At 40.5% G+C, this 25,885-nt stretch overlaps 1 protein-coding gene across 1 annotated transcript in view; it reads right to left on the bottom strand.

Annotated features, from left to right (window-relative positions):
* Positions 1-1,231: 1,231 nt before the first annotated feature.
* LRFN2 (leucine rich repeat and fibronectin type III domain containing 2) overlaps positions 1,232-25,885 on the bottom strand; it is a 38,148-nt gene continuing 13,494 nt past the window's right edge. The window contains exon 2 of the mRNA XM_009822010.2: positions 1,232-2,150. Coding sequence (XP_009820312.1) covers positions 1,232-2,150 — 919 coding nt within the window. The remainder of the gene's footprint in view (positions 2,151-25,885) is intronic.

Here is a 25,885-nt window from a genome sequence, read left to right as displayed (position 1 = left end):
AATTTAACTCGGTTTCCATGACTAGTTGGGAACATACCCAATCCCCTGAAATACACAAAAACTTACATTTCCTGTGATGCTAGTGATACAGTCATGCCTGTCATGACGACTGTACAGACAAAGAGCTTTTGTCACAATAAGGTGAAAGTCTGTGTTTTCTGTCAATTGAATGGAGTGACAGTGTGACCTTTGCCAGAAGCCATTGGTATTCATAATGTGGAGAGTTCATGAAAGCTACTGTTGTTTTCCCTTTCTTTATCCTTTAATAGGAAATCTTGATTACTATTTTTCCCATCTTTGACAGCAACACCCCTGCAGATATTAATAGCTGCTGAAATCTGCCTTGAGCACTGACAAGCAGAGAGTATGAAGAAGATGGAAGAAAGAGGATGATTTTTTAAAAATTTATTAGCCCCTAGATTTAATTTTTCCTAGGACATAAAGGGGTGGTATTGGAGGCAGGTTATACAGTACATCAGAAATTTGACCTTTGTACATATCCTCCTTTTCATCTGGGGAATTTGATGAGACTGAAAACAAAACCAAAAAATGCATGGAAACACACATTCAGCTGTGGGGAAAAAAACAACTCAAAAGCAGTAACAAGGCAAAACAGAATGGAAGTCATTAAATCCCAACCAAAAGTCCACTCAACAAGAAGTATTGTTTTCCCAGATGTCACGGTTAACACCATGAGATTACGCTGAATAATTCGCTCTGATCTGTCTCTGTGAATGCCCTGCCTGCACTCTTGAGAAAGTCACTTGCAATGACAACCAGATATGCCCTAGCACCAGTCTTAATCCACAGATGTTTATTTCTGTGGTTAAAAAAAAAGAAAGAGGTGCCCTTTAAAAAAAAAGAAAGAAACCCTGTAAAACTAAATTTGTGCTGTTAAACCCCTTTTCATCCTCCTTGTTTAATCTTGTGTGACATTTCACCAAGAGTCTGAGTAACTTTTGGAAAGCAATGCTAAATACAACTAGCAAATTCCTTGAAACATCCGCGCATGGTTTAGTTGGGACCAGACAAGAATGGTGCCATACGTGCCTATTCACATTTCATGACCTTCTTTCTCTTTTAGTATCCCTGTTTCTTATTTGTTTACCTATCTTTTTGGCCAGCACAACTGAATACGTTTCCTCCCCTCTCCTTCCAAACGCGTGGCCCTGCAGCAAACCACGCTTTATAACACATGAGGGGAGAAGAGGAGGAGGGGAGACATTGATATTTACACTGTGCTTTCCATTACCCACTCTGAGCTCCCGAAAGTCCCTTTCGCCCCTGTTAGGTCATTGTCATCATACTGCAAAAGCATGCCATTCACCGAGAGGCTCCTCTTTGTCCAAATGTTTGTTATCTTTTTTGGGTAGGTGCAACACTGAGATGTGGCGAAGTCCCCCATGTCAAAAGAATGGCTACGTTTAGTTTTGCCCTCCAGAGGCAACATGAGGAGGCTGCGAAATTTGGACTCCGGCTGGCCCAGCAGTGGCTCTTTGTCCGAGTGGCGGGCCACCGTGGAAGTTCTGGAGTCTGTCATCTCCTCCTTTTTCTGACATTTCAGTTCCAGGGAGGCAAAAGCTCCCATTAGACGGTCAATATTGTGTTTTGACCTGGAAGGAGGCCTCCACTTACTGGACAATGTGCCCTGTTCACTTTGGAGGCTATAGTCGTCACAGTCACGGCTATTTGCAGAGCTGGAGGAAGAGGAGATGCTGCTCCGCACAGACTGACAGTTAAACTCCATAAGTTCATTTCTCACCACCACTTTGGGGTTGACTTGGGGTAAGACTCCGTTCTGAACTGGTTGTGCTCCATTTGTCTGTGAGTAGACATTGCTGACGTTAGACATCTTCACCTGGGAATTGTTGCAGACCTTATAGCGGACCATGAGTATTACAATGAATACCAATAGAGTTGCCACAATGATGCCTCCGATGATCAGAATCATGGTCCCACCCAGGAACTGGCTGTGCATTGACTGGCACTGAGGGTAGTCTTCTTTGGTGAAGAACTGGGCGCATCCCACAATATTGGTGGCAGTAAGGGTTGTGGCCGTGTCATCCCACATTGCCAGGACACAGAGGTCATAGCCTGTTCCAGAAACAAGGTTGTTTACAACAAAGGCTTTGTTTGTAGCTGGAATCATCCTTAAAAAAAAGAAAAAAAAAAAGAGAAAAAATATAGGTTACTCTTGACACTAAGGGAAAAGAGAACAGACATAAGAACAGTGTGGTGTTTACTGTGCTGGGTGCTGGCAGAGAGGAGTCAGAGCCATAAAATTCAAACAAGCATTCAAGCTTCTCAGTTCCTGTGGGTCCAACATCCCAGCATTCAGTAAAGCACAAGTTCTGAGGGCCATCTCTCAAAAGAGCAATAAAAGGAATAAAAAAGCAGACCAAACTAGTCTGGGGTTTTTCTTTCCTCACTTGTGTCTGTCCTAAACCTAAACAAATAACTCAGAATAAAAATATGTGCCTACAAAGAGCAATTCTTTCTGAGTGTGCAAATGACCCTTGCACTTGCTGAGTCTGAACCTGGTCGTTGTCACGTTGCTTCACGGGTGCCTGAACATTTACCGTCTCACATCAGCAGGTTGATTACCTTGTGAAGACAAGGGGCTACGTTTAGTTTTCTCATGCCCTAAGAAGGCAAGGCAGGCAGCCACTTCTCTCTCTTTCTCCACTCTCCCATTTACTTTCCCCATCCTTTTACTCCCGACTGTGGAAAATATCTCCTAGAAATGCAGCTATCATCTTCTTTGCCAGAAATTTCTCCCTGCAACCACCTTCCTCTGTGTGAGTGAAAGAAATACTGGCATTGGCAGCATGGGCTGTGGGAGTGTAAGGAGAGGTATAAAGATGCAGGGATGGAAAAAAGAAGGTTTCTTTAAAATAAAAAATTCTACTCAAATACAAATACATTTTCAAAAACCGAATTCCTAGGCCCAAGCTGTGCTTTGAGTTTGGTCATTTATGGATATTATTCTTTGCTGTCACAAAACTTAAGCAGTCATTTGAACTCATTCAATATTAGAACATCACTAGCATTCACAATTAGCAGATGGGAATGAACATGGTCTATCCCCACTTCAAACTGGTGAAAATTGCAGCACATTAGTGGAATATAGTAGAGGATCCCAGATTCCGTGCCTGGTGGGTAGCCAAGAATAAAACCAAAGAGATACCCGTGCATGTTTCTCTTTACTTCCACATAACAAGCTTGAGTGAGAGAAAAAAGCTGACATTAAACCCAGCCCATTCTGACTTAGAGCTGCAGAAGTTTAGCACCAGTAACAAGGGAGCCCTACAGGCACTTACACCACACAACAAGCTGGCGTGACAGTAATTGGGACAATAAGGCCTGGCCAGAGGAAAAAGACATACTCCTTGTGGGAATGCCAGGCTTTTTTAGCCTCAAATTGTCATCACAGCTAGCATAAATTGCAGCTCTGCAGAGGCCCTTCTGTGCAGTGGGAGAAGAGAAGCAGCAACGTCAAGGCACTGCAAAGATGAGCTTCTGATCATCTTTGCATATATGCATTCATGCCACTTACACAACTCTTCAGTCTGGCCACAGGCGAGGATGTGGCTCCTTTTTAAAAAGCAAACAAACACACAAAAAAATTCTGTAAGGAAAAGAAATATCAGTGAGAGACACCTGGAATATAAACATCACCTGGCAGGTTTACTCACTGTTATATTTGAGATTCTTGGCACATTTATCATCCTAATGGAGATGTTCTGCACAGACATAGATGAGCTATTCAGAATGAGCCAAGAGGTCATAAAGCAGCCCTTCTGGGATTTTTAGCAGTTGCTAAAATGGTTTCTAATAGTCAAAATGGTCGGTCTCAAGGTATTTCTAATTGTTATTGTCTCCCTGTGGCTCTGAGAACAACACACCACTGGCCACAGCAGCTGGGGCAATGCCTGCACTCTGTTGAATTGTTCCAGGAATTTCATATGCACACACAGGGGATGATACACAGAATAACAGAATGCTATTGATCTTGAAACGTATGGTCTTCAAACTCTTGAACAGTTTCACCAATTGCTTCATATCTCCTTCTGTATCACCTAGTGTTACACTCCACTTTCCACCATCACTCCCAGCCATATGCTTAAAACATTCTGCAGTACATAAGTCCTTCAGAAATTATTTCACTGTGAAACCTCATTACAAACAGGTAGCACTGTTAGCAGAAGGAATAGTCAGCCCTATAAACCAGGTCTTGGACTTGGGTCATAACTCTCAAAAACCAGAGCTATAGCACCATCTGTTAGAGTAGTTCCTTTTGTTTTGCACTGATGAAGCACAGAGACCTCTATATTCTCTCCAAGCGAACAGCAAACAACTGGGTTTACACAGTACATAGCTTTGCACATATCTAACGCATATAGAAATACAGTCTTTCAGCCTAACACACTATGACGATTTATATAGAGTGAACACTAGTTACTTCAATCATTTACAACTTGTTTTCTTCAAATATGATTACACACAAGCTTCCAAGGAAATGTAACTGCCTGGAATATTTCAAGGACAGGCAGATAGTGATAGTGGCATGAAATGTAAAGCCAGTCCTTTTTTAAATGTACAGCAGTGAGGCCACAACCTGTCCTAAACCTTGGCCAGGTTAACTGTGTTGAAACTTGCCATAAAGCTCATCTTAGCCTTTAAAAGAAACTGAGTCATTTCTAAACTCCATCAGTCCTGGAAGTTACAGCTGTGATAATATTGGGACTAATAATAGCTTTATAAAATATCACAGTTGCAATCCCAATTATGGAAAAAGCAATCAACTCTCCATATACATCTAAAATGAAGAATTTTGGATGTTTCCATAAATAAACTTCAAATGGTCTCATAAAATATTCAGATTTATGTTATTGTAAAAGAACAGCTGAGTTTAGGAATAAGCACCAAATTCAAGAGTACTAGGAGTTAAGTAATTAATCTCAGAGTCAGTTTTCCTGCTTGCAGGGAAGACAATCTTGTTTTCATGAAGTTGCCAAATTGTAAGACTATTTTGGCATTTCTCCATGCTTTAGCTCACCCTCCCCAAACATACTGCCAGTCAGCTATGATGGATGACATCTCTTAACGTTTCCCACACCTAAAATCGATGCAGACTCTAGGATGTTGATGACTCTTTGATTGTCCCCAACACAGATAGCTGCAAGATGCTACTTCAGTCTTTGCTTTGCTGCCTAACAGGGGGAGTCTCTTCATGGCTGCTCTGTACATCTAGCACCATTAATCATGGACCACCATGCCCTGTCACTGGGACTCAATAGCTAGGAGCTGCCACAAAACTAAAAGGGCTTATTAAAACTGTGTCTAGGCAGAGATTTTGCAAGGCTTTGTTCAGTCAACTCATCAACTAAACACAGAAAGTTGCTTCCAGGTAGCAAGAACGTATAGTCTGGTTCACTGCAGATCAAAAACAACTTTTGAAAGTTGTTAGCTTTTGAAACTCAAAAGATCCTAGTGCTCACTTCTTAGCCCTCAGATAGTAAACATACTTAATTACAGCAGTAACTTGAGGCAAGGAGCCTGATATTGTCCAAATGGTCTCCAGGGTAGCGTGGTCTTGCAGAGATGCTTCTTATCACAGAAGAGGAAGAGAGATCTAAATTTGATACTAACCTTTCTTTAGGGAAAAAAAGAGTAACAGTTGACTGACTGCAAGAGGAGCTTAACTAGCAAAACACTTGCTTATTTTTAAACTAATGATAGGTTATGATAGGTTTTAATGTGTACAGTTTAAGGAGCCCGGGAACAGTGAGGACTGGGAAAGCAAAGGAATACTCAAATATGTTAACAGTGTAAGTGTAAATGTAGTCCTAGCTAGGACAACAAGAAATCTAAAAGTCTCATTACGGAAATTTCACTGTCCAGACACATAAGACACAGTAATTTATGTCTTTCTCCTCTAGTTTAGTTTCCTTGGGGTAGGAGGAGCAGGCAAATCTCTTCCACATTGGTGCCAGGATTTTGCTACCTGATTCTTAAGCTAGTTTCTGAATTCTATCTGAACATCAAAATACCCCAAGGAAAACTATTCATATAAGAACATGGTTCTGACCTCTCTGAAAATATTGCCTCTAAGGAATGAAATTAACATGGGGTCTTACAACTGACCTTCTTAATTTACCCTTTGGCACAATAGCATCACTTATTGGGAGAGGAGGAGATCTATGGCCAGGATTGGGGCATGGCATAAGCATCTGAAATAGAACAGCAATAGACAGATGGTCCTATGAGAGTTTATGTGTGACGAAGAGCTATAAAGCTGAGATGAAAGTTTGCAGGGCTTTTGCAAACAAGACATTCCCTTCAATCCATAGAGATTTACATCTCATTTTGTGAAAGCACCAAAATGAGACCATGAGACGTTTTTTAAAAAAGGAAGGATAGTGCTAGCATCCTTCTTTGAAGTCAACCTTATTTTCCACCACCACCACTAAAAAAATCCATGTTATGTCCTTGTAGACACAAGGTACAGAAAGCAAGCAATTTTGTAATTACTTAATTCAGTGTGTGGTAATATTAAGAAAATTAGAAAATTAGAAAATTAGAAAATTACTTAGAAATGCAGGAGAAAAAGGTTTGCTGCAGACTTCACTCATAATCCCAGATGCAAGTGGGCACTGAAGCTTGCAGGGAGCAAACTGTGCTGAGAATTTAGAAGACCTGAGTTTTATTCTCTACTTTATCAGATACACTGATATCAGGCTCTACTTTATCAGTAACTCTCAGTTCCTGAGAAATCATTTTGCTGTACTGTAAGTCTCCTCATTTATAAAATAGGGATAATGCCAGCAATCTCCTTTCAAAAGAGGCCTGTAGTGTATGGAAAGAAATTAGTAGATATTATGATTACACTGTAATATACAAATGGGTTCTTTTCTTCTTTGTAGCACTGGGGATTAGCAGGAGTGAACTGCTGGTTAATACTGTGGTTATGCAAAACAGACAAATTAGAGAAAAGACAGATTAGGCTAATTGGCTAGGCAATTCTCTTCCTTTTCTCCATCGAAAGAGGGGTATGATACCATCTAGTTTTAGCCTGAAACTGCTTTAATCACAGAACTTGCAGGGAGCTGTCAAGGAAATTCCTTAGGGAAGGCACTTGCAACTCCCAAGACTCAGTTTTACACTGACCTGCTAGACTATGTTGCTTTTCTCATGGTCCTTTTTTTGTATTATCCAGGGCTATACACTATCTATATTGCAATACGATTTCTCCTTTTGAAGTGAATGCTATGAGTTTAAAATGGAAAGTCATGTTAATTTATTAAATGCTTGTGTCTGAGAAAAAAAAGAAAAAAGCCTAATTGCTTGGTGTGAATTTTCTGTGCCTAAGCTGCTCAACCCAAACTCTTCCTGTAAGATTCTCTGTCTACATGCCGTGTCCCAGGACAGACACCTCACAAAAAATGTTCCATGTCTCAGCTGGTAAATTCTCTTTTCTTCCAGAGTGACTTCAGAAAGCTGTATATCAAAAACAGCCCTTGGAATATTAACTCCTGAACCATGCTGGAAAAAGCATGCAAGGAACTGTACCAAGACAGCAGCAGTATAGCTGATGGGGTTCTGGTGAATAGGAATGTTTCTGAGCCCTCATTAATTTATCAGCCCAGCTGTAACCTACAGACTAATTATGAAGCAACTGCTAAACAGTAGTGCTAAACATTGTCACTATGCACTATAGTTTGTAATGAAGAGAGGAAAAGGAAGAGGAAGAGGAAGAGGAGTGCCAGGGTGAAATAGCTAGTGTTCTGTAAAATCATATTCCAGTTAGTTAGCACACTAACTTTCCTGTATAGTAATGCCTTAGTGTGAAAATATCAATCTCACTGTACATTCCTATTCTTAAACTTCCTCTTACACAAAGTTGAATTCACTTAAGTGCAAAATATTACCTTGATTGCTCTCAGAACTAGAAATCTATACAGAAAAGCTTAACACTGGATCTGACCAATTTTCATTTTTCCGTGAAAATCTCAAGCCAAAAATGTTAATTTATTTCATCAATAAATTTGCCCCCTATTTTAAAATCTTTGGGTTTTTTCCTTCATTCTGGTTTCACAGGTAATTCTGAAAAAATGATGATTCCAGTTAATCTTCCTTTAAAGTCCTGTAGAAGGGTCTGATAGAGATCTACTTTTCAGGTGGAGTGTCCATCTTCAATCTCAGTGGGATTAAAGTAGGATGGTAGAGAAGGGGGAGAGGGAAAGTATCAGTGGTGACATACTGGAGAAAGACTGGTTAAAAAGCACATAAAAAGAGTGGGTAATCAGAGGATGGAGTTCATTGCCTGAAGAAGGGTCACATAAAGTATCCTTTAAAGCTTGGTGGATGTAGCTCAATGGCACACAGATCTTGCTTCTTACGAGACAGATAGTAATGAGGTGTTACTTCATTGAGGACAGGTAAGGAAAGGAGAAGGAAAAGAAGGTTGAAGTGAAAGAGAATGCAAGAAGAAAAGAACATAATGACTGCTGGTGGCTCTGGCAGTGTCAGAGCAGCAGAAAATGATAGAAAGACAAACAGGTTCAAAGCAGCCATTGGCAGGGCACTATCAGGCACGTGGCTACCGTCAAAATGATGGAAGAAGTCCAGGTGGCCACTGAATGGGGACCAAGATCACAAAAACAGCTCAATATATGGTTGAGGGCAATCAAACATAGGTGAAGAACTTCAGCAAAAATAAGACAATTAGAAAGATAGTGAAGTGAATCAAGACAGTGGAAAGAGTTCAGATGGTGGACAGAGATTAAGAAGGCTGGAGAAAAGGGCAAAAAAAGATCAGAGGAAGACTAGAAGGATCTAAATTGCAGTGAAAATGTCACACATGATATATTGCCTTGGAGCAAGAGCAACTAATTGACAAATTTGTACTGCACAATTGGCATTCTTCTCTGCTGCCAACTTTTGTAATTTCCTTGAAATTTTTATGGTATATACTGTTGTCATTTTTTTGCTGTGTTTTTGTCCCTGAAAGCCCCAGTTTCTGCAGTCATGGAATGAAAGTAGAAACTAGAATGTTGTTAAAAATTAAGTAAGCTAACAATGGAGATTAATTTCTGACCCTTCAAATTTCTCAAAAAGCCCTTGAATATATATCTTCAGATCATCCTAAAGCCTCAGCAATCAAAAAACAAAGTGCCAAGTATATTACTGTGTGAGATCTCACAGTCTCTTGATGCCTGTTTCAAGATTTTTTAATCTAAGAATCTGAGAAAGACAAAGACCTACTGTGACCTGCATCTTGAAAAAATGACAGTTGTATTTCTGGTGTCCTGGGAAAAAAGATAGTTGTTAGTATTAGCAACAGGGCATAATTCCTCTGTCAGTCATGTCAACATAAGGAAATGTCAGATAATACCAGGAGGTAGCCAGACTTGTTCAGTAAACACTAACTCAACCCAGCATGAATAATTCCCTGCATTTTGTATTTTATTAGTTTTTGGGGGTTTATGACATACAATCATAATTTTGCCTTCAGATGGAACATTTATTATTAAACACAAATCCCTTCCTGCTTTTCTGAATCTTGCCTCCTCATCACTCATGCATCCAGCCGCCCTTCAGAGACTCTGTCTTGTCAAATGAAACACACAATACATACCATTTCATTATTATTTCTTAATTTGCTTATGCTCTTTTCTGCTTATTTGGAAAAGTGGGGTGGGAGATGCAGAAGAGAAGACAGAGCCAAAAGCAATTGATACGTCTGTCACAAGATGGTGAGCTAGAGAGATACTGATAATGATATATCCCCTGTGCTACATGGGAAAAGGAAAACAAAACCCCAAACATTAAACTACTAGCTCAGAGAATAGAAATTTTTGGTGATATCAGAGAGGCTGCTGAACTGTGTCCCCTGGGAATGCACTGAAGTCATTCAGCAGGTGACAGAATAAAAAGTAGACTTCTAGGGAACATTACTGCACAAGGCTGAGAAAAGGGAACCTTGGTACATGGTATTCTGCTCCTCTCCATTAGCCATTGCTCTAAGAGGAAATTCTCCTCCCTCTATTATTCCCAACCAGATTCTTGCAAACAATAGGGAGCCACAGGCAGGCAGAACTGGTGAGGCACTTCTGGATGAATGAAGTCCACCAGAACCATCCCGTAATGCCCTGAATCAATGAAGGTGCTCAGTTCAGCTGTCCAGGTGCAAGCTACTGCACTGGGACAACCTCATTTGGTTAATGTTGGTATGACAACACAAAATTAGACTTTCAAGCTCCCTGATCTATGCTATAATTTCTTTCATGTGGACATGACAGCAGCAGACATTTAAGGCCCCAATCATTAAATTTTATCTTTAAAGGGAATGCAGACATACCCTAGGAACATTTGACAGCACAAAAGATAAATCCAGTCACACTCAAGCTATTCAGCTACACACAGAACACCTTTCACCTCAATATACCTGAGATACTAACTGCCTCAAAAAAAAAAAAACTCACACTAATTCAAATCCAACTAAAACATATGTAAGCTCATTAGCAGAGTAATTGAAATCCCACACAATATTTCTGTTAGTAAATGTGAAGCTGAAGTACTTACGGAAACAATGCATAGCCATACTAATAAATTCACTCTGTATCATGTTAATGTAGAGTTAGAAAGCTATCATAATTCACAGCAATGTTTCAAAAAGCCAGACAGTAAGTTTGAGATTAATGAAAAAATATCTAAAGTCAGTAAGTTATTCCACTGATAGTCCCAACAACACATTACAACTACCCCATTTCTGAAGACTGGAAGATATAAAATTTATCCATGAAAGGTGTGTTCAAGTCATCAGGCAGAGTGTGGGACCTGGGACACTCTTTTCCCAGGTTTTTATAGACAAATGGCCCACTCACCTGGCTGAAGTATCAGGATTATTCTGATTCAAGTAATTTTGAACTCTTCTATGCAGAGTTGGACAGTTACACCAGAAAAGTCATCCTACCATACCAACAGAAGTTCCCAGAAGAGAAGCAACAGTAGAAGTAATGAGCACATTTTGGAGCTCAGAGGAAATTAATTTGCTAAAGGGATTCTGCTATTTTCCTGGCAGAACACAGCTGTGAGATTCAGCTATATGCTGTCCTTTCTTGAGAGTTACAAGTGGGGCTTTCCACTTATTTCCAGCCAGTGAAATCTGTGCAAATTATAATGATAGGATCAAAGAGAGCTGAGTGGCATCCTATAGTGGTTAACAGCTGCCCTGTAAGAGGGGCAGCTGTAAGAGCTGTAAGAGCTCATGTGAGCTGAAGTGAAGAGGAGGGTCTTCTGGGACTTACTAGCAATTTTATTCATGCTTACTACACAGAGCACTTATGCTAGGTTGCAACTCGTATGTCCTGCAGAAACTTTGTGTCTTATCACACAGGCTAATTTTATCTCTGGAAGGTTGTGCTGGGATGACAAAAACTCCAGGCACTGCTTGAAGTTATGTTCACCCATGTTTTGTAATTGACTGGTCAAATCAAACTCCAGCATGCTGTTTCAGTCTCTTCTGTCACAAAACATTTGTGCGCTGGTGGGAGAAGTGTGGTGCCAGCTAAGAGCTCACAGGACTATTCTAAGTATTCCAACCAAAAGAAAGAGTCTTACTGAGTGAATTGGAGGTCTCACTACCTGTAGAATCTGTGTATACACTGATATATCAGTCTGTATAAAAAAGTGTTTCGACATCAGTTTAAGACACAACTTATGTGTCATTAAAAAGTTTAATCACATATCATGTAAGTGTTCCCCCACCTCAGTGATTGAACTTGTTGTGAATAGTCTCAAGAGATTGCGAATGGCTGTCCACCAGAATCTCAAGCATCTCTCTCATTATGAAGTTGAAAAAATGAGTTTAATTCCCAGTGGAGAGGAAGGGAGAACTGAATTTGCCAATTCTCAAAAAATGAGCTGAAGAAATATCAACTCACCAAAGATACAGCCAGAGTATACCTATATTCAGATAAGAACATAGCCACGATTTAGAAACATGAAAAGGTGTTTATTTCGAGAGATTTTTACCCTCACAGGCAGGTTGAAAAGCAAGGAGGAAAACCGTAAGACTGAGGACCCAACCCTCTAGCCTCTCAGCAATATCTTTTACTATCTAAAATGGATATAGTAGAACTGCTTGCTTCTTGTAAATTAAGAAAACTTATTGAAAAACAATAAGGGAAAGTTTGTATAACAAACTTATAGTATTAATCTTCAAGCTTTTAGTTTCTGAATTAGAAGAGCGAGAAAATCTTTTGCAACAAAAATCTCTGTGAAAGATGCACAACAATGCACAAGGTAAAGAGAACCAGGATGATTCAGGGTGACTTTTGCTATAACATTGGGGAAAAAAGTGGTTTTTTTCAATTGCAGAATGAGAACATGGGGTGCAAAAATCACTAATGGTCAAAAGCATTGTCTCCTAGGCTGAAAAAAAAAAGCAGGAAAAAACCCCCAAAACAGCATAGATATGTAATAAAAGCATTTCCTAAGGCAGAGATTTGACATTTTGCTACTTTCTGGGTATTGGATATAAAGAAAAGAAAAAGAAAGGGTAGAAGGACTAGATAGGCTAGAAAGACATGGAGACGTTGAATTTCAGAATGCTCTACAAAAGGCCAGAACACAGTTACATCCTTTCAGTTTGCGATACCAAAATTAGATAAAAGCATTTCCCAGCAACCAGAGACACCCTGCTTCTTTCAAAGGTGGGTCTGAACTGAATCCATACTGTCTGTAGAGTGACAAATACATTACTGAAAAGGAAAGTAAAATCCATCCAGTAAGAAAGCAAGTTTTAATTTATAATGACCCCAGGAGGAAGAAAAGGAGAAGTCAATGACAGATTCCAATAGTAGCATGATATTATCGCCTAGAAATGTTTCTCTGCCAAAGGATTTTAGGCAAATGTCACAGATTTCTAGTACAGGAACAAAGTGTACTAAAAATTAGTCTACTAGTTCCTTACATGTTACAAATGAGACCCAGAAAACTGAAGGAAGGTGACATGAGTCATCTGACAGGCTAATGGCATGACCCAAAAACTGAATGTAAGCAGCCCAGAATCCCAGGCTGTGCATCCCAATAGTGAACCCATTGCAAAGATGAAAGCATGAGCAGTATTTATTGGATTTTCTTCTTCCAAGTACTAGCCATATACTTTGCAAATGCATATTTGGCCCTCCTCATGTTATTTCTCACTCATGGGAAGTACACAGAAGGTTTGAAAATACTTGGAAAGGAATTAAATCCTACTTCTAAGTAAGGTTGCCTATTGAACGAGTTTGCAAATATAAGACTGCTCAAATTTGGTGTCTCCCTTTTATTTCAGAGAACCACAACTGATCTCTTTAGGTTTGATGGTGTAGCATTAAGAACAGACTAGAATTTCTTCTCATGTTTCAACTTCTCCAATTGATTAAAGTTTTGTCTGGCTCCTGAGATTTACCCGCTTACAGCTTTAGTTAAGCAGTTTTGCTGAATATGGTTTTACGATCAAATAGACTCGGACAATGAGCAGCTGATCAGCAAGCTAATAATCTTTCACATGAAAACCAACTACAACAAATACTAGGTATGCCACCAGTCTGTTGATATAGCTACATCCAGATCTGCTAGATTTATTATTTCTTTACCGTGATTAATTATGAGACATCATACGCGAAGGTTTTTGCGGTCATGGGTATTTCATTGTCCACCAGCAGAACAGAAGTTTCTACATGTTATAGGTATCCATATGAGGTCAGTACAGAGAATGGAAAACAGTTTGTGAAGAATTTCATTGAAGAATTCTATAAATACTGGGGAATCATATGTGTAACAATGTGTATTGTTGAAAGTGAAGTGAAAGAATGGATTTTTCTTTATCTTTGCTTGAAAAACTTTCAAAGCAGTGAGTAAAGAAGGAAGAGACTGGCAGATTGCTCTGCTCTGCAAGGTTTCAAGTGTAAAGCTTGCAATACTCTCTCTTCTTCACTCTGCAAAATCTTCTCTGAGCTTTCCTGCTATAATTCCAGATAGCATAAGTAAGTAGGACATGCAAAAATGACCCTGAGAGCTAAAAAAGGAGAGCATGGAATAAAATGCAAATCAAATACACAATGATACTAAACCCACAATTTTTGTCCACTTGGAGAATACAGAATCATTTGTCACCTCTACTATCAGACAAGGGAATGCTGTCCTCATCCTGTCAAAATAACCAGTAGTAGAAATTGACCAAATGTTCATTGATATTTAGGAGCAAAAAAGATGAGCTGGACATTGATTCATAACATCAAGCAGCATCAAAGCCTCAATGTGACCCCTCCAAAAAGGCTAAGGAGTAAAAAGCCAGGCTCTATCATTCCTAGAAAGGAGGGTAAAATAGATACTCTAAAAAAGATTTTCACGTACAAATACAAGATTCTAGGCTTCTTGGAGAGTGCAGCCAGCACTGCATTCTAGGGTACGTTCTATGACTCTGTTTTCCCATACATATATTTATCATGAGTATTACCAATAAGGGCATTCAACACAACATTTCTAATAGCCAGTGTAATCCTTCAGAGAAAACTTAAGCATGTCCCTCCTTAACCACTATATGTGCTGGGAGAGTTCCTTACATCTGCAGTCAAGAAAGAACAAAATCTGTTGCCCTCAGTAAAGCATCTTCCCTCTTTTCTCAATAAATGATCACCCCAGAAGTATTGGAGTGCAGCTCAGAGTGTATGAGCAAGGGAATAAAGTAGACAAGAACTTTACTGCCTTATGAAGTCCCGCAAAGCTGTGTTACACTAACAGGACTGCTGATTTTCGCTTCTCTGCAGTGGGCTGGGTTGGGAAGAGTCCTAAACTTGCCTCTGTACCACTTGATATACAGCTGTTAGGCTCCAGTTTCCCTACTCTAAATGATGATTGAGTCCCCTTTCTAGGTCGCACCAAGACAGTGCTGTCCATGTGATGTGTGGAATTTGGGTAGGCACTACCATCAGTCTGTGGCATGACTTTAGCACGGCACAGTGTCTGTCTTTTTGCTTGAGGACAGAATGAAGGCTAGACTTGAGCATCTCGACTGATGAGATGACCTTTCCTACTTTCTTTCTGGGGAAGTCAGCCAGCTTTGGAGAAGGAATTTATATATTTTTTAAAAGTTAACTTCCTTCCTTATTTCTCTGCCTCACCAAAATGATGGAAGGAGGGAGAGTCACCAGCAGAAGCAATGAAGTTGCAAACCTGCTGAACAGCAACTCTGACTGAACAAGAGGGGAGGATGTGGCCTGTCACAGGTAAGAGGAACGCTCACGTTTCCCCCAAAAGGTGTAGCAAAAGGAGCAAAATGGGAATGGTCTAACAAGAGCTGTCTTTTGTCCTTAAAGTCTGCTTTGGAACTGCCTTTGTTTCCACAGTCCCTGGAGACATCTCAAGCAGAACACACCCCTGTTTCGTTCCTTATGCCTTTCCCAGCAGATCATAAAGGTAAGAAAAATCCTGCGTCCAAGGACCTCAAGGGTTTTTTATCCACTTTAAGATTCAGGATTGCTTTCAGAAGAGACATGTAGGGTGTAGTCGTTTCCTGGCCATGTGCACACTGTCTTTTCAGCTGTGTATTTGTACTATCCCCCCACATTCAGTGCGAATCTTTTTCCTACATCAGACTTGGGAAATGTTGGCCCTACTGTGACAGTGCCACAAATTATTATTTGGTGATTGAAAAGTGCTACATTCAGGGATGAAGTGGAGATAGCTGTGGCACTGCAGAAAACTTCTACAAGCTGCTTCCCTTTACATAACTTGGAGAAGTTACTATCTAATGTGCCTTGTGGGCAGATTAAAATTAACTTGTCTCAGCCAACAGAAACTACAGACAGAGCCAAAAGATTCCCCACAATTCATGTGTTTCTCTCTTCCATGTTAGCCTGACTATAAGCCACAAGTCAAAGATAGTTTTGTCCTAAATTCATGTGGCTATGCACCTAATGAAGGTATAACTCTGACCCACGGTGATTAAATTTCAATGAAATATTGAAGAATGCTTAACTGGTTTTAACACCTCAGCAGTACAAAAGAATTTAATGTCATGACTAAACTTCAAAACCATGTTTCAGAAAATCAGTTCCTTTTTAATGACCATGCCGGCAACTTTTTGCCATAGAAAAGGTGAATGGATGGAAATGTTTTTGTAACCACCAGTGTAATTTCTCACTCCATAGTGTAAATATATGGTGGCCTGCCACAGGATTCACCTAGGTCTTGTTTTCTCGTGTGCACTCTGGGTTTATCTGCAGATACTGGTCTGTTTATTCTCTGAAGTGTCCCAGAACATTTGTAGACATATTTCTGAATCCACTGCTCTGTGGATTTTTATTTTTTTTTTTAGGTTGCTCTGGAATGAATCATTCCACCCTCCCTCCAGCACGAAGACAAATGTGATTGCTGCTCCTGAACATATGGTACAGCCTAAAAAAAGGGTTATCTTGTAGGAGTGTATCTGTATGGATCACTTATCACATATTCCCCAACGGAACATTTAGGAGATAGCATCTCTTTTTCTTTCTCAAACTGCTCACGTTCAGCATTTTTCTGTCTAGTGCTTTCCAACATGCTCATGATTCCTCGAGAGAGAAAAGCCCACTCCCATTACAACTGGCCTTTTATGTATTGCTCAGCAAACTTGGACCCGCTCTACTGCCAGAGACTAGTTGCATAAGATGCAAAAACAAATATATAAAAGTTATCCTCCTTTCTGTGTTCATCATCCTAGATTTGTCTAGATTAATTCCCCATAAGAATGAAATTCAGATTCTGGAGTATTTGGTGACATGGTGCCACAACTTTTTGTCTCTGAAGAGAGCAACCTGTAATCATGTGAAAAGACAGATTTTTCAAAGTTATAAATTTCTATGATGCTCTAAGTTGAGAGAGAAGATGTTAATATGATAATTTATCCCAAAGCATTCTTCTCAGATTACAAGGTTTGTCTCCGTCAGGAACATATAAACATCTTCAGAGACATCCATGTGATGAAAGCAAAGGTTCATTATTTCACAGGAACTCACTACAGTTTTAGGCAAATACTTTGAGGACTTCAGAATGCTTTAACCAATATGCAAAAGTATCTAACTAGAATAGTCTCTAAAGGAAACCCTTTATAAAATTCAAGAGACAGCTACTCTGAGTTGAGGGAACACCCGGCTCTGTTCTTGGCTATAAGGCAATCCTATACAGGTGGAATTGGCTCCTCCGATGTTTCATTGCATTGGCTAAAATAGATTTAAGGCTTGGTAGAGCAATGGCTACTGCAGTTGCCCACACAAAAGTATACTAATTCATGACAAAAGCGGACCTAGCTAGGAAACCTGACTGAAACACAAACCCCTTACTTAAGCAGAAATTGCAAGGTTGATGATGGCTGGTGTCAGGCATGCAGACTTAAGGATGGGAGGAAGAAAAGTTTACCATGGATGCAGGATGACTCAGATAAAGGTGAATTGGAAGTATATGGGATGGTATGGCCATAAAAGATGATACAGCAAAAATCCAAATGCATCATCTGATTTCATCTTGGTTTAAATCAGAGTAGAGTCATGCAGATGAGCACAATGGTCCTAGGGAGCCTTCTAGTACTGAGACTATTCAACCAGCCACCAGCACACTATGCCTTAACTCTTCCTTCAGTGAGTATCAGCAGAAGTGTCTTAAGGCTGTGCTTGTGCTCACTAGATCTGGCCAAGCCTGCACCATTGGTCTGAGTCTGTGATTATTTCTTAAGGGAAGCCTGATACTGCAATCTCTCAACTGCAGCCCTGCTGGCATTGCGATACTTGAGATGTTGACACAGGCATATCAATAACACGAGCAGAAGCAATGAAGAGAAAGACACTGATGAATGACTCTGGTGACCACTAACTATCCCAGACAACAATACACCCAAAAAGACAGATCTAGACCAAACCTCTTCCACAATGACTAAGAGCACAGAAGGCGGGCTGAAAGGATGTGTCTGCAGTGCTCAAAATATCCTTGGGTGCAACTGTCCAAGGGATTGGCTAGCAAAGAACATACCTACAGTCAAGCAAGAAAGAAGTATACATTTTCATATTTTTTCCTCTCACTTGCAGCCCAGTGCAAAGTATCATAATACCTTCTTCTCAGTTTACTCACAAGTACAAATGTTTCTTGCAAGCTGGATCTTGCTGAGATAAAATCCATTGAAAAGATTCCAGAGGAACAGGATAGGAGACACTTAATGGATCACAGTTTAATAACTTGCCCAGGGAATAAAGAATGATAGAGAGAGACTTTGTTCCTGCCATGTGCTTTTTGCACCTGTGGACATTGCTTAAGGTTTGGTAGGATCTTTCCTACCAGACTTATAGACCAGGAGTCTCTGAAATGATCAGCACCTGTTGTTTCCATCAGCCTTACTTTCATGACTGTAAGGGGAGGGTTGGTACTTGGAGACAAGCACTGACTGAAAGCTTGACAGCCTTCTACTAAATCAGTTAAAAAGGCTCTTCTTACTTCTCAAGGAAGATGAGGCCATGTAACACCTATTTTTGATACAGCCTAAGAAGATCCATTCAGCATACAACTGCTGTGACAGGACTGCCAGTTAAAGTAATGAGTACTCACGCTCACAAAAGTTAAGGCAATTGAAGTCTTAGTGCATACAATTGTAGCATTAGTGTACATAGAGATGTTCAGTTTTACTGAACCTGCTGGCTTTACTGGAAGACTTTGATTCACAGTTGGACTGCTTTTACATTCTTGCCTTTGTAGGGGGGTGGTTCCCAAATATTAAGAGCAGTACGGGTAGTCATGATCATCTAGTCTGACCTTCTGGACAGCAGAGTCCAGCATAGCCTGAGGAGTTTATCCAGGGATTCTTCCACTGAGCCCCAGCACAGCAGTTTACTGGACATACGGTCTTTCTCAGGCGATTTCTCAGGCGATGAGGAGTTGGTGACTCCACCTCCTCCTACTAGTTCATACCACAAGGTTAAAATGTCATAGCTCATTTCCAAATTGAATGTATAGGTCTTCACTTCAACCTGAGAAATATAAAGAGTGGTTTACGCATCTGCATATAAAGACAAACCAATTAGCAAACTACAGACTTTGAGGCAGGATGGAGGCAGAATCAGGCTGTTTAAAGCTGTTGCAAATTATTAAAATTGTGAATTTTGCTTTTGGAAGAGTCAGAGGATAGTATGAGCTTCTGTACTTGGGGGACGAGGGCAGGACTTGTGGAGATTTGGATTATAAAGAATAATGTCATGGGTGATGAATGGTCTGTTATTGGCCAAGATGACTGGCTAAATAGTCAATAGGTCCTCATAAAATGGTTGAGGGATAGGTTTTAGAAAGCCTAGGTGGCCACAGGCAATCTGCCCAAGGCCATGATAAACATGAAAACAAGTATCCAGAGTTTATTTATGGGAAAAGACCTAGGACAACTGGTTGAAATTGAAGGGGATGCAAAGACACCATGGAAAAAGGAAGACTATGACATTTCACATGTAAAAGGAAAAAGAAGGTAGTCCCAGGTATTTAAAGCCAGCTCTGGAGTGTCCAGAAATAGTTCATCTGTTTTGTATCCAGCCACTTCCACTTGCAACGTGCCTGTGACTGTGAGGTGCTTTTGTGTGTTATTATCACTATTAAGAGATACAGAAAAAACCCCAAACATTTAGAAGCTTTTTCTGAAGGTCACAGGACCACATGAACACAGAAGAATGTAAAACCAGTCTCTTTTTGGCTTAGCATGTTAGTTACAGTTTCTACAGTACTACTCAGTTCTAAGGTGCCTCTACTATCACTTTGATCCTCAGAAAGTCTGTGGGGAAAGCCAGTATCATTCAACCCAAGGGTTTTGTGCAGCAGGTCTTTAATGCTTTCATGACAAGCCATCTTCAAAACTTTTGTTGTGTAGATAAAATAAAGATGACCTTTATCCTTTACTTTTCTCTATTCAAGGTCAACAGCAGTTCTGTGATCTACTGACAATGGCACATGATGCCCATGGAGGATATCCCATTGCTGCCAATGATTAATAGTTGCAATTCACTCTCCTCAGGGCCATAACTCACTCAAAGCTTCAGCATTTGAGAATGATGGACCATCCCTGGAACAGATAATTCCATAAATCCTTCCAAGCCAACAAAAAATTGCCAGCTCTCTAGGAGTTTCTTCACAAGTCAGGCTATAGTTTTCAGAGTAATATATGCGTGTAACACAAGGGGGGGGGGAACACATCACCAATAGGAGAAATCAGAGAAGTAATTTAAGACTGGTTGTTGTCACTTTCTATACTCTGTTCACTGTTGTTCACTTTGCAGGAAGAAAAAGTCAGACAGGCAGACATCACTTACTGTCCACAGTATCTGCATCTCTGGCAGTCATTTCATTGGCAGTGGTGCTGGGAAGCACATTCTGGAGCATGCAACTTATCCCAAAAGGAGCTGTATAATAACATCATGAACCAGCCTTCAAAAGGACTGCCTGTGGGAGTAGTGTGTCAGTCACGTCATTTGGAGATATATCTGCTGATTTTAGCCACAAAAAGTTTTTTTTTCTGATAGCTCTGTAGAACAAATTCATGTATCAGAGAGAGCTGGATTATGTTTAGGCTAGTGCATCATCTACAAATGGCTCAGCCACTAAAAGCTCCACCTTCCTGGCTGGCCAGAGCTCAAAACGTGCCACTATGGAGAGACAGGGCCTTGCCCCCGTCCTGGCAACATGGAGGGCCAGCCCTGCTGCCTGGGGCTGTGGTCCGTCCAGCCCATGGGTCCACCTGAGACGTGAGCCCCAGGGAAAGGGAGAGCGGCTGTCACTCTGCTCTGACTGCACTCGAGCTGGCGAGAGGAGGAAGGGCAACCCTCCTTGAGCTGCCTCTGCAGTCACTGTCTAAATCAGATGCTGGAGCCAGGTGGTGCAGAAACCTCTTCTGGGGAGCCAGGCAGTCTGTTTGTGTAGGTTGTCAACTACACTCAACTTTTTCGTAACAAAACAGAGGGCATGTGAGACTGCCAAAATGCTAACTGTAGGAACTCTGAGCTACACACCGTGAAGTTCTGTGTTGAAGTTTAATAGAGCTGTTCTGGACTTATAATAGAAAAGTCTCCCGTAGTTTTCAGCAGCTGTGGTTTATTTAAAAAAAAAAAATATCAAAAAGAAGTAGTTTTATTTACATCTTTTATTTTTAAGAAGACTGATCACAGGTTCAAGAAAAAAAAATTAGCCTTTTCAGCTATCCATTTTTAAAAGCAGAACTTAGGAAGCTCTTCTTTACTGCTTGTTTTTCAGTGAAAACCTTTAAAATTTTAATGGAATAGAATATTATTTCCTACATATTTTTCTTACATGTTGTATAATTTCACTTTTCATTTTGGGGGAAAATGATCTACAATTTTCTGAGTTGTTCTACCTATAGATATTTAGAATTAGCAATGGCCTAATTAAGAAAAGCTTGAATATTCATTTGAATAGTCAGTCTCTGCAAAGTTTTGGTGCTTATCCAAATCTGACTGAACAGCAGTGAAATTTCCATAGTTTCTGAGGATGCAAAACAGGACTGGAACCCACAGAAAAGGCTGTTCTGCTTCCATTCCTGGCCTGCTCTACAGCAAAAGAAAATACCTCATGTTACCCCTGTGCTGGAGTGGAGAAAATACTGAATTTTTAGAGAACTGTGTGTGTTAACCCATCCTTGGAAGCAATATTGCATTTCTTAGCTCTAAGTCCTCATGGCGGATTGCTTCCACCTGTGTGTGATTATCTCAAGTGTTGTTGCCATTATGAATATGACAGATACATGTATCAGGAACATCCCATGTTGACTGATGAAACTGTGTCCTAAGTATATATTCATCTACCTGTGTTCAGTAAAATAATGGTTAGCATAAAACGTATCTCAAAATAGTGGGGTGAGAAGAGAGAGCGTAAGGATAAACAGCCAGTCAAATCATAGAACACAGTCTCAAATGGTTTATCTAGCAGAAACTTTTAAACAAAAAAATCTCTGCACAGAAAAGTCAAAAGTTATAGCTCTCATAATTACACTAGTTAGCAAAAAGTCTCACAAAACCTCCAGTCTGATAAATCTGAATAAAAAATAAAGCTGAAGAAATCTCAGTCTGGTCATGGATTAAATCACAAGTGGAAAAAGAGGATCCAGTCCTGATAAGTGGTCTATTGTGACTCAGCTCTGCTCCGGTCTTGATTTGTAGAAAAATCCGCAGGGGAACAAGAAAAGAAATAAGGATCGCATTAAGCAAAGTTACATGTAATTCATATTTGGGAATGGAAAGGGGGAGGAAAGACAGAGAATTTTTTCCCCCAAATGATCCCTCTGCCTTCATGTACCTTTTTATGTGTTCACATGTGTCACCCTTTTCATATTGTATCTTCCATCTCTGCCTTTAGCTAAATGTTGTGCAACCCTGCCTTTTTGAACTGTCATTAAAACAACATGTAAGAGACAGTACTGCAGATAAACAGCAATGCGTGTCACCTGGAAAATTGTGCTGTCACTGCAAGGAAAAAGACAAAACATCATGCACCCAAAATTGAGCAAAACATCTGAAAATGTAAGAGCAGCTTATTGTTTCACCTAAGTGCGAACCTTAGTGGGGAGGGTGCAGCTGGGATGGGACAAGTGTGGTATCTATTGCTAGTGTCGGAGAACGACTGAAAAATGTAATGGTTCCCAGGACAAGAACTTCAGCTGGAGGTTTTCAGCTCCTGCAGCTGCGGCTGTGCAAGGCAGAGGCGTTCAGTTTCTGTCTGGCAGAGGGATTCATTACTCATGCCAAATCATCCTCTCCCTGAGGGAGCTTATGTAAAGTGCACAAGCATTTTGCATTAGTTGGATGTCTCTCGGACCATGTGTTCAAAGCTCTTACAGGCACTAACACTAGATGCGTCTAGCAAAACCTTGGTATTCCGATGGCAAAGCTGGTCAGATAGCTCAAATGAAACACATTTTTAGTGTTAAAATAGGGGTATCTGTTAGATCCAGTTTTTTCTTGTGTCTTGTCAGGAAAATTAAAATGAAAGCTATAGCTGTGGGGAGCAACAATGCTCTTCCTCTCCCTGGCACCTGTGAGGGTGCTCTGCTTCCAGCCCTTGCTCTGCTCCTCCACCACATCCTCCACTCCTTTCCCACTCCCCCACAGACAGCTGCCCCTTCTCCTTGTACACCCCAACCATCTCTTCACCACTGCAGGGGCTGAAAACAGTGACAATATGTGGGGAAGGAAGACCTCTGTGGTGAGGGGAGAGAGAGCAAAGTGAATGTGATGAATTTAGGGAGCTTTGCTTCCAGAAGGAGAATAACTCCCCAAGGGGCATGATGTATGGTAGGGATGGGGCTGTCACTCCCAAAGCTGTAACATCCACAAAGAGATTGATAGCAACATTTCCACATTTCCAAATGAAATATTTTTAGAAGTTTTCTTTCCATAAGCAAACAAAGCAACTGTCATGGACAATTCTCAGTCTGATTCTTGACAGAAACAGATGTTGCAATATTGGAATTTCCCATGGGACAGATATTCCAGGGTTTGTTCCATTTTAAACAGGGCTAGAAAATAAAACTGAGTTGATATATGGTTTGCTTCTTCATAGCCATTGCAGAGACAGGTGGTTGGAGGGTGTGCTAGACAGATGTTGCACACTGCTGCAATGACTGTGAGGTCAACTAGTGTGGATCTTTTTTTTTTTTTTGATCAGTTTTTAAATCTGCTTCTTGTTCAATGTAAGGAGCAATCAGTTACTTTGCGGTTCTATCCCATTATACAGCAGATTAAGGTTTGTTTTGGGTAAACTGAGGCACTAGCTTCAAAATTTCCCTAAGATAACATCTCTTGTTTGGGAACTAGTAAATGTGACCTGATTTGAAAAGCAGGCTGCAGCTCGTTTCAGTATATGTCTCCCTGCCATCAACAAGCTTAACCAGGGTTAAGCAGAAGAGAGGAAAAGGGCAGAAGCCATGAAAACACTTGCACATCATGTCCTCAGGAACTTTCTCTAAGTAGGAAGAAGGACTCTGCTTCTATGGCTTTTCCTGGACTCCCTTTGTTACCCTAAAAACATGGAAAGTTTCTGGACTGAAATCATGTAAAGAGGGGTGGAAAACAGGTTTTAACCTAGTGCAGACATATACAGTTTCACTAACTGATGGACATGAAGCTCAGAAAGCATGTTAATCCAGTCTTAACTGGGGAGGTATGGGGACCAGCAAACTGTCAGGAGGTGGGTCCTCATGACTAGCAAAGCTGGAAAATTTTCAGCACCATGCAGCTGTAAGGTCATAGCTTGGCCACCTTGAGCTCGACTGTGATCCTGACTAAGTTCATAGTAAATGCAGGTTCCCAAATGTTTCATCAAAGCCCTGGCCTTGTTACTGTGACTAGCCACATCCAAGGAGTGCCAAGAAAGAAGAAAGAAGAAAATTGTCTATAGCACAATCCCACATACACACAATGAAAACAGTGAGACAGCAAAAAGTCTTACTAAGACTTTGCTCAATACCGCCTTCAATAGTTGAACAACAGCTAGTGACTCTAAATGGACAGCTATGAAATAGCGAGGAATGGAGAAGTGTGATCAGCCATCACCATTATAAGGTTATATGGATTTGGACAGGAAGGTGTAGGACTTCCCTGGAATTAGGCACCACACTCGATACGCCACGTTGCAGCAACATAAACCTTACCACCGTGTGTGCTAATCAGACCAAGGAGCAGCTCTCCCTCCTCGCCTGCTTCTCTGTGCTACTCCTTGTCTTCTTTGGGTTTTTCAAGAAAGTCCATACAGCTTTGATTCCATTCACCTGTAACCTCTAGCTCAGCACCTCAGTGAGCACCTAAATATTTGCCTACGGTACAGCTAGCAACCGGAGCAAAATTTATATACTGACAAACTATGCTTTCTAAGGAGAAGGGAATTTTTTTTTTTGTTTGGAGATGCAAAGGCCAAATTCAAAGAGCCTTATACTTGCTAGATAAAATGTGTCAGTTAAAGGTGTTAATATGAAGGTTAAAATCACTTTTTCTGTAGTAAAGCTATATCATTATTACTACTTTCTACTCTAAAGCCAAAATAATAACTAAATTTTGTAGGAAGTTTTATGTCAGTGTGCTACTCTCAGGAGTATGCCACCTCTGCTCACCAAAGTGCTATGCCTTTCACTCCAATTGGATGATCAGCATATTCATGAACTCCAGTGAAACTAGTTATAAACATCTGTGCTACCACACAATGAAATACAAAGAAAATTCTAGGAGAAACCCAAATGGAAGCTGCATAAGAACAACTGAATAAAAGGATCTACTCTAAAATACTCCAGCTTTGGCTTAATTAGCTAATTAAACCACAGCCAATATAATTATCTACCATGAGAGAGTCTGGATGGGGAAAATGAAGAGAAAAGGTGAAACAAACAACGATATTATGTTTTAGTGGGGAAAAAAACAAATAGCTAAAACCTCATATGCTTCCATTAGGCAGAGTTTGTATAGCACAAGGTCTCGCCACCTCTTCATCCCATTCCAACCTGGTGTTGTACAAAGGTGCAGTACTGAGCCCTGAAATGGGACTGTTTCAGTCCCTCAGGCTTTTGTTAACACTCTTCACGGGCATGAATCCTGCTTCCAGCGTTTATTTCATCCTTCCCCTTGCAAACAGTCCTTCACCTCGTAAAGGGCATTAATGTCCCCAGAGAAAGAAAACGGAATTTAAACTACTAGCCATACAAATAGCCTTGTGTCCTCGATGTGGCTCATCTCCTAAGCAAATCATACAAGAGCGAAGCGTGTATCAGAGGTACTTCTGCACTGTTTTTCTAGCAGAGAGATTGCAGCATTACTAGTACCACTGAGGGTGCAGG

This window comes from Gavia stellata, chromosome 2 (genome assembly GCF_030936135.1).
Source record: "Gavia stellata isolate bGavSte3 chromosome 2, bGavSte3.hap2, whole genome shotgun sequence".
Lineage (NCBI taxonomy): Eukaryota > Metazoa > Chordata > Aves > Gaviiformes > Gaviidae > Gavia > Gavia stellata.
The sequence above is the reverse complement of the archived record's forward strand: the minus strand, read 5'-3'. Positions and strand labels throughout refer to the sequence as shown.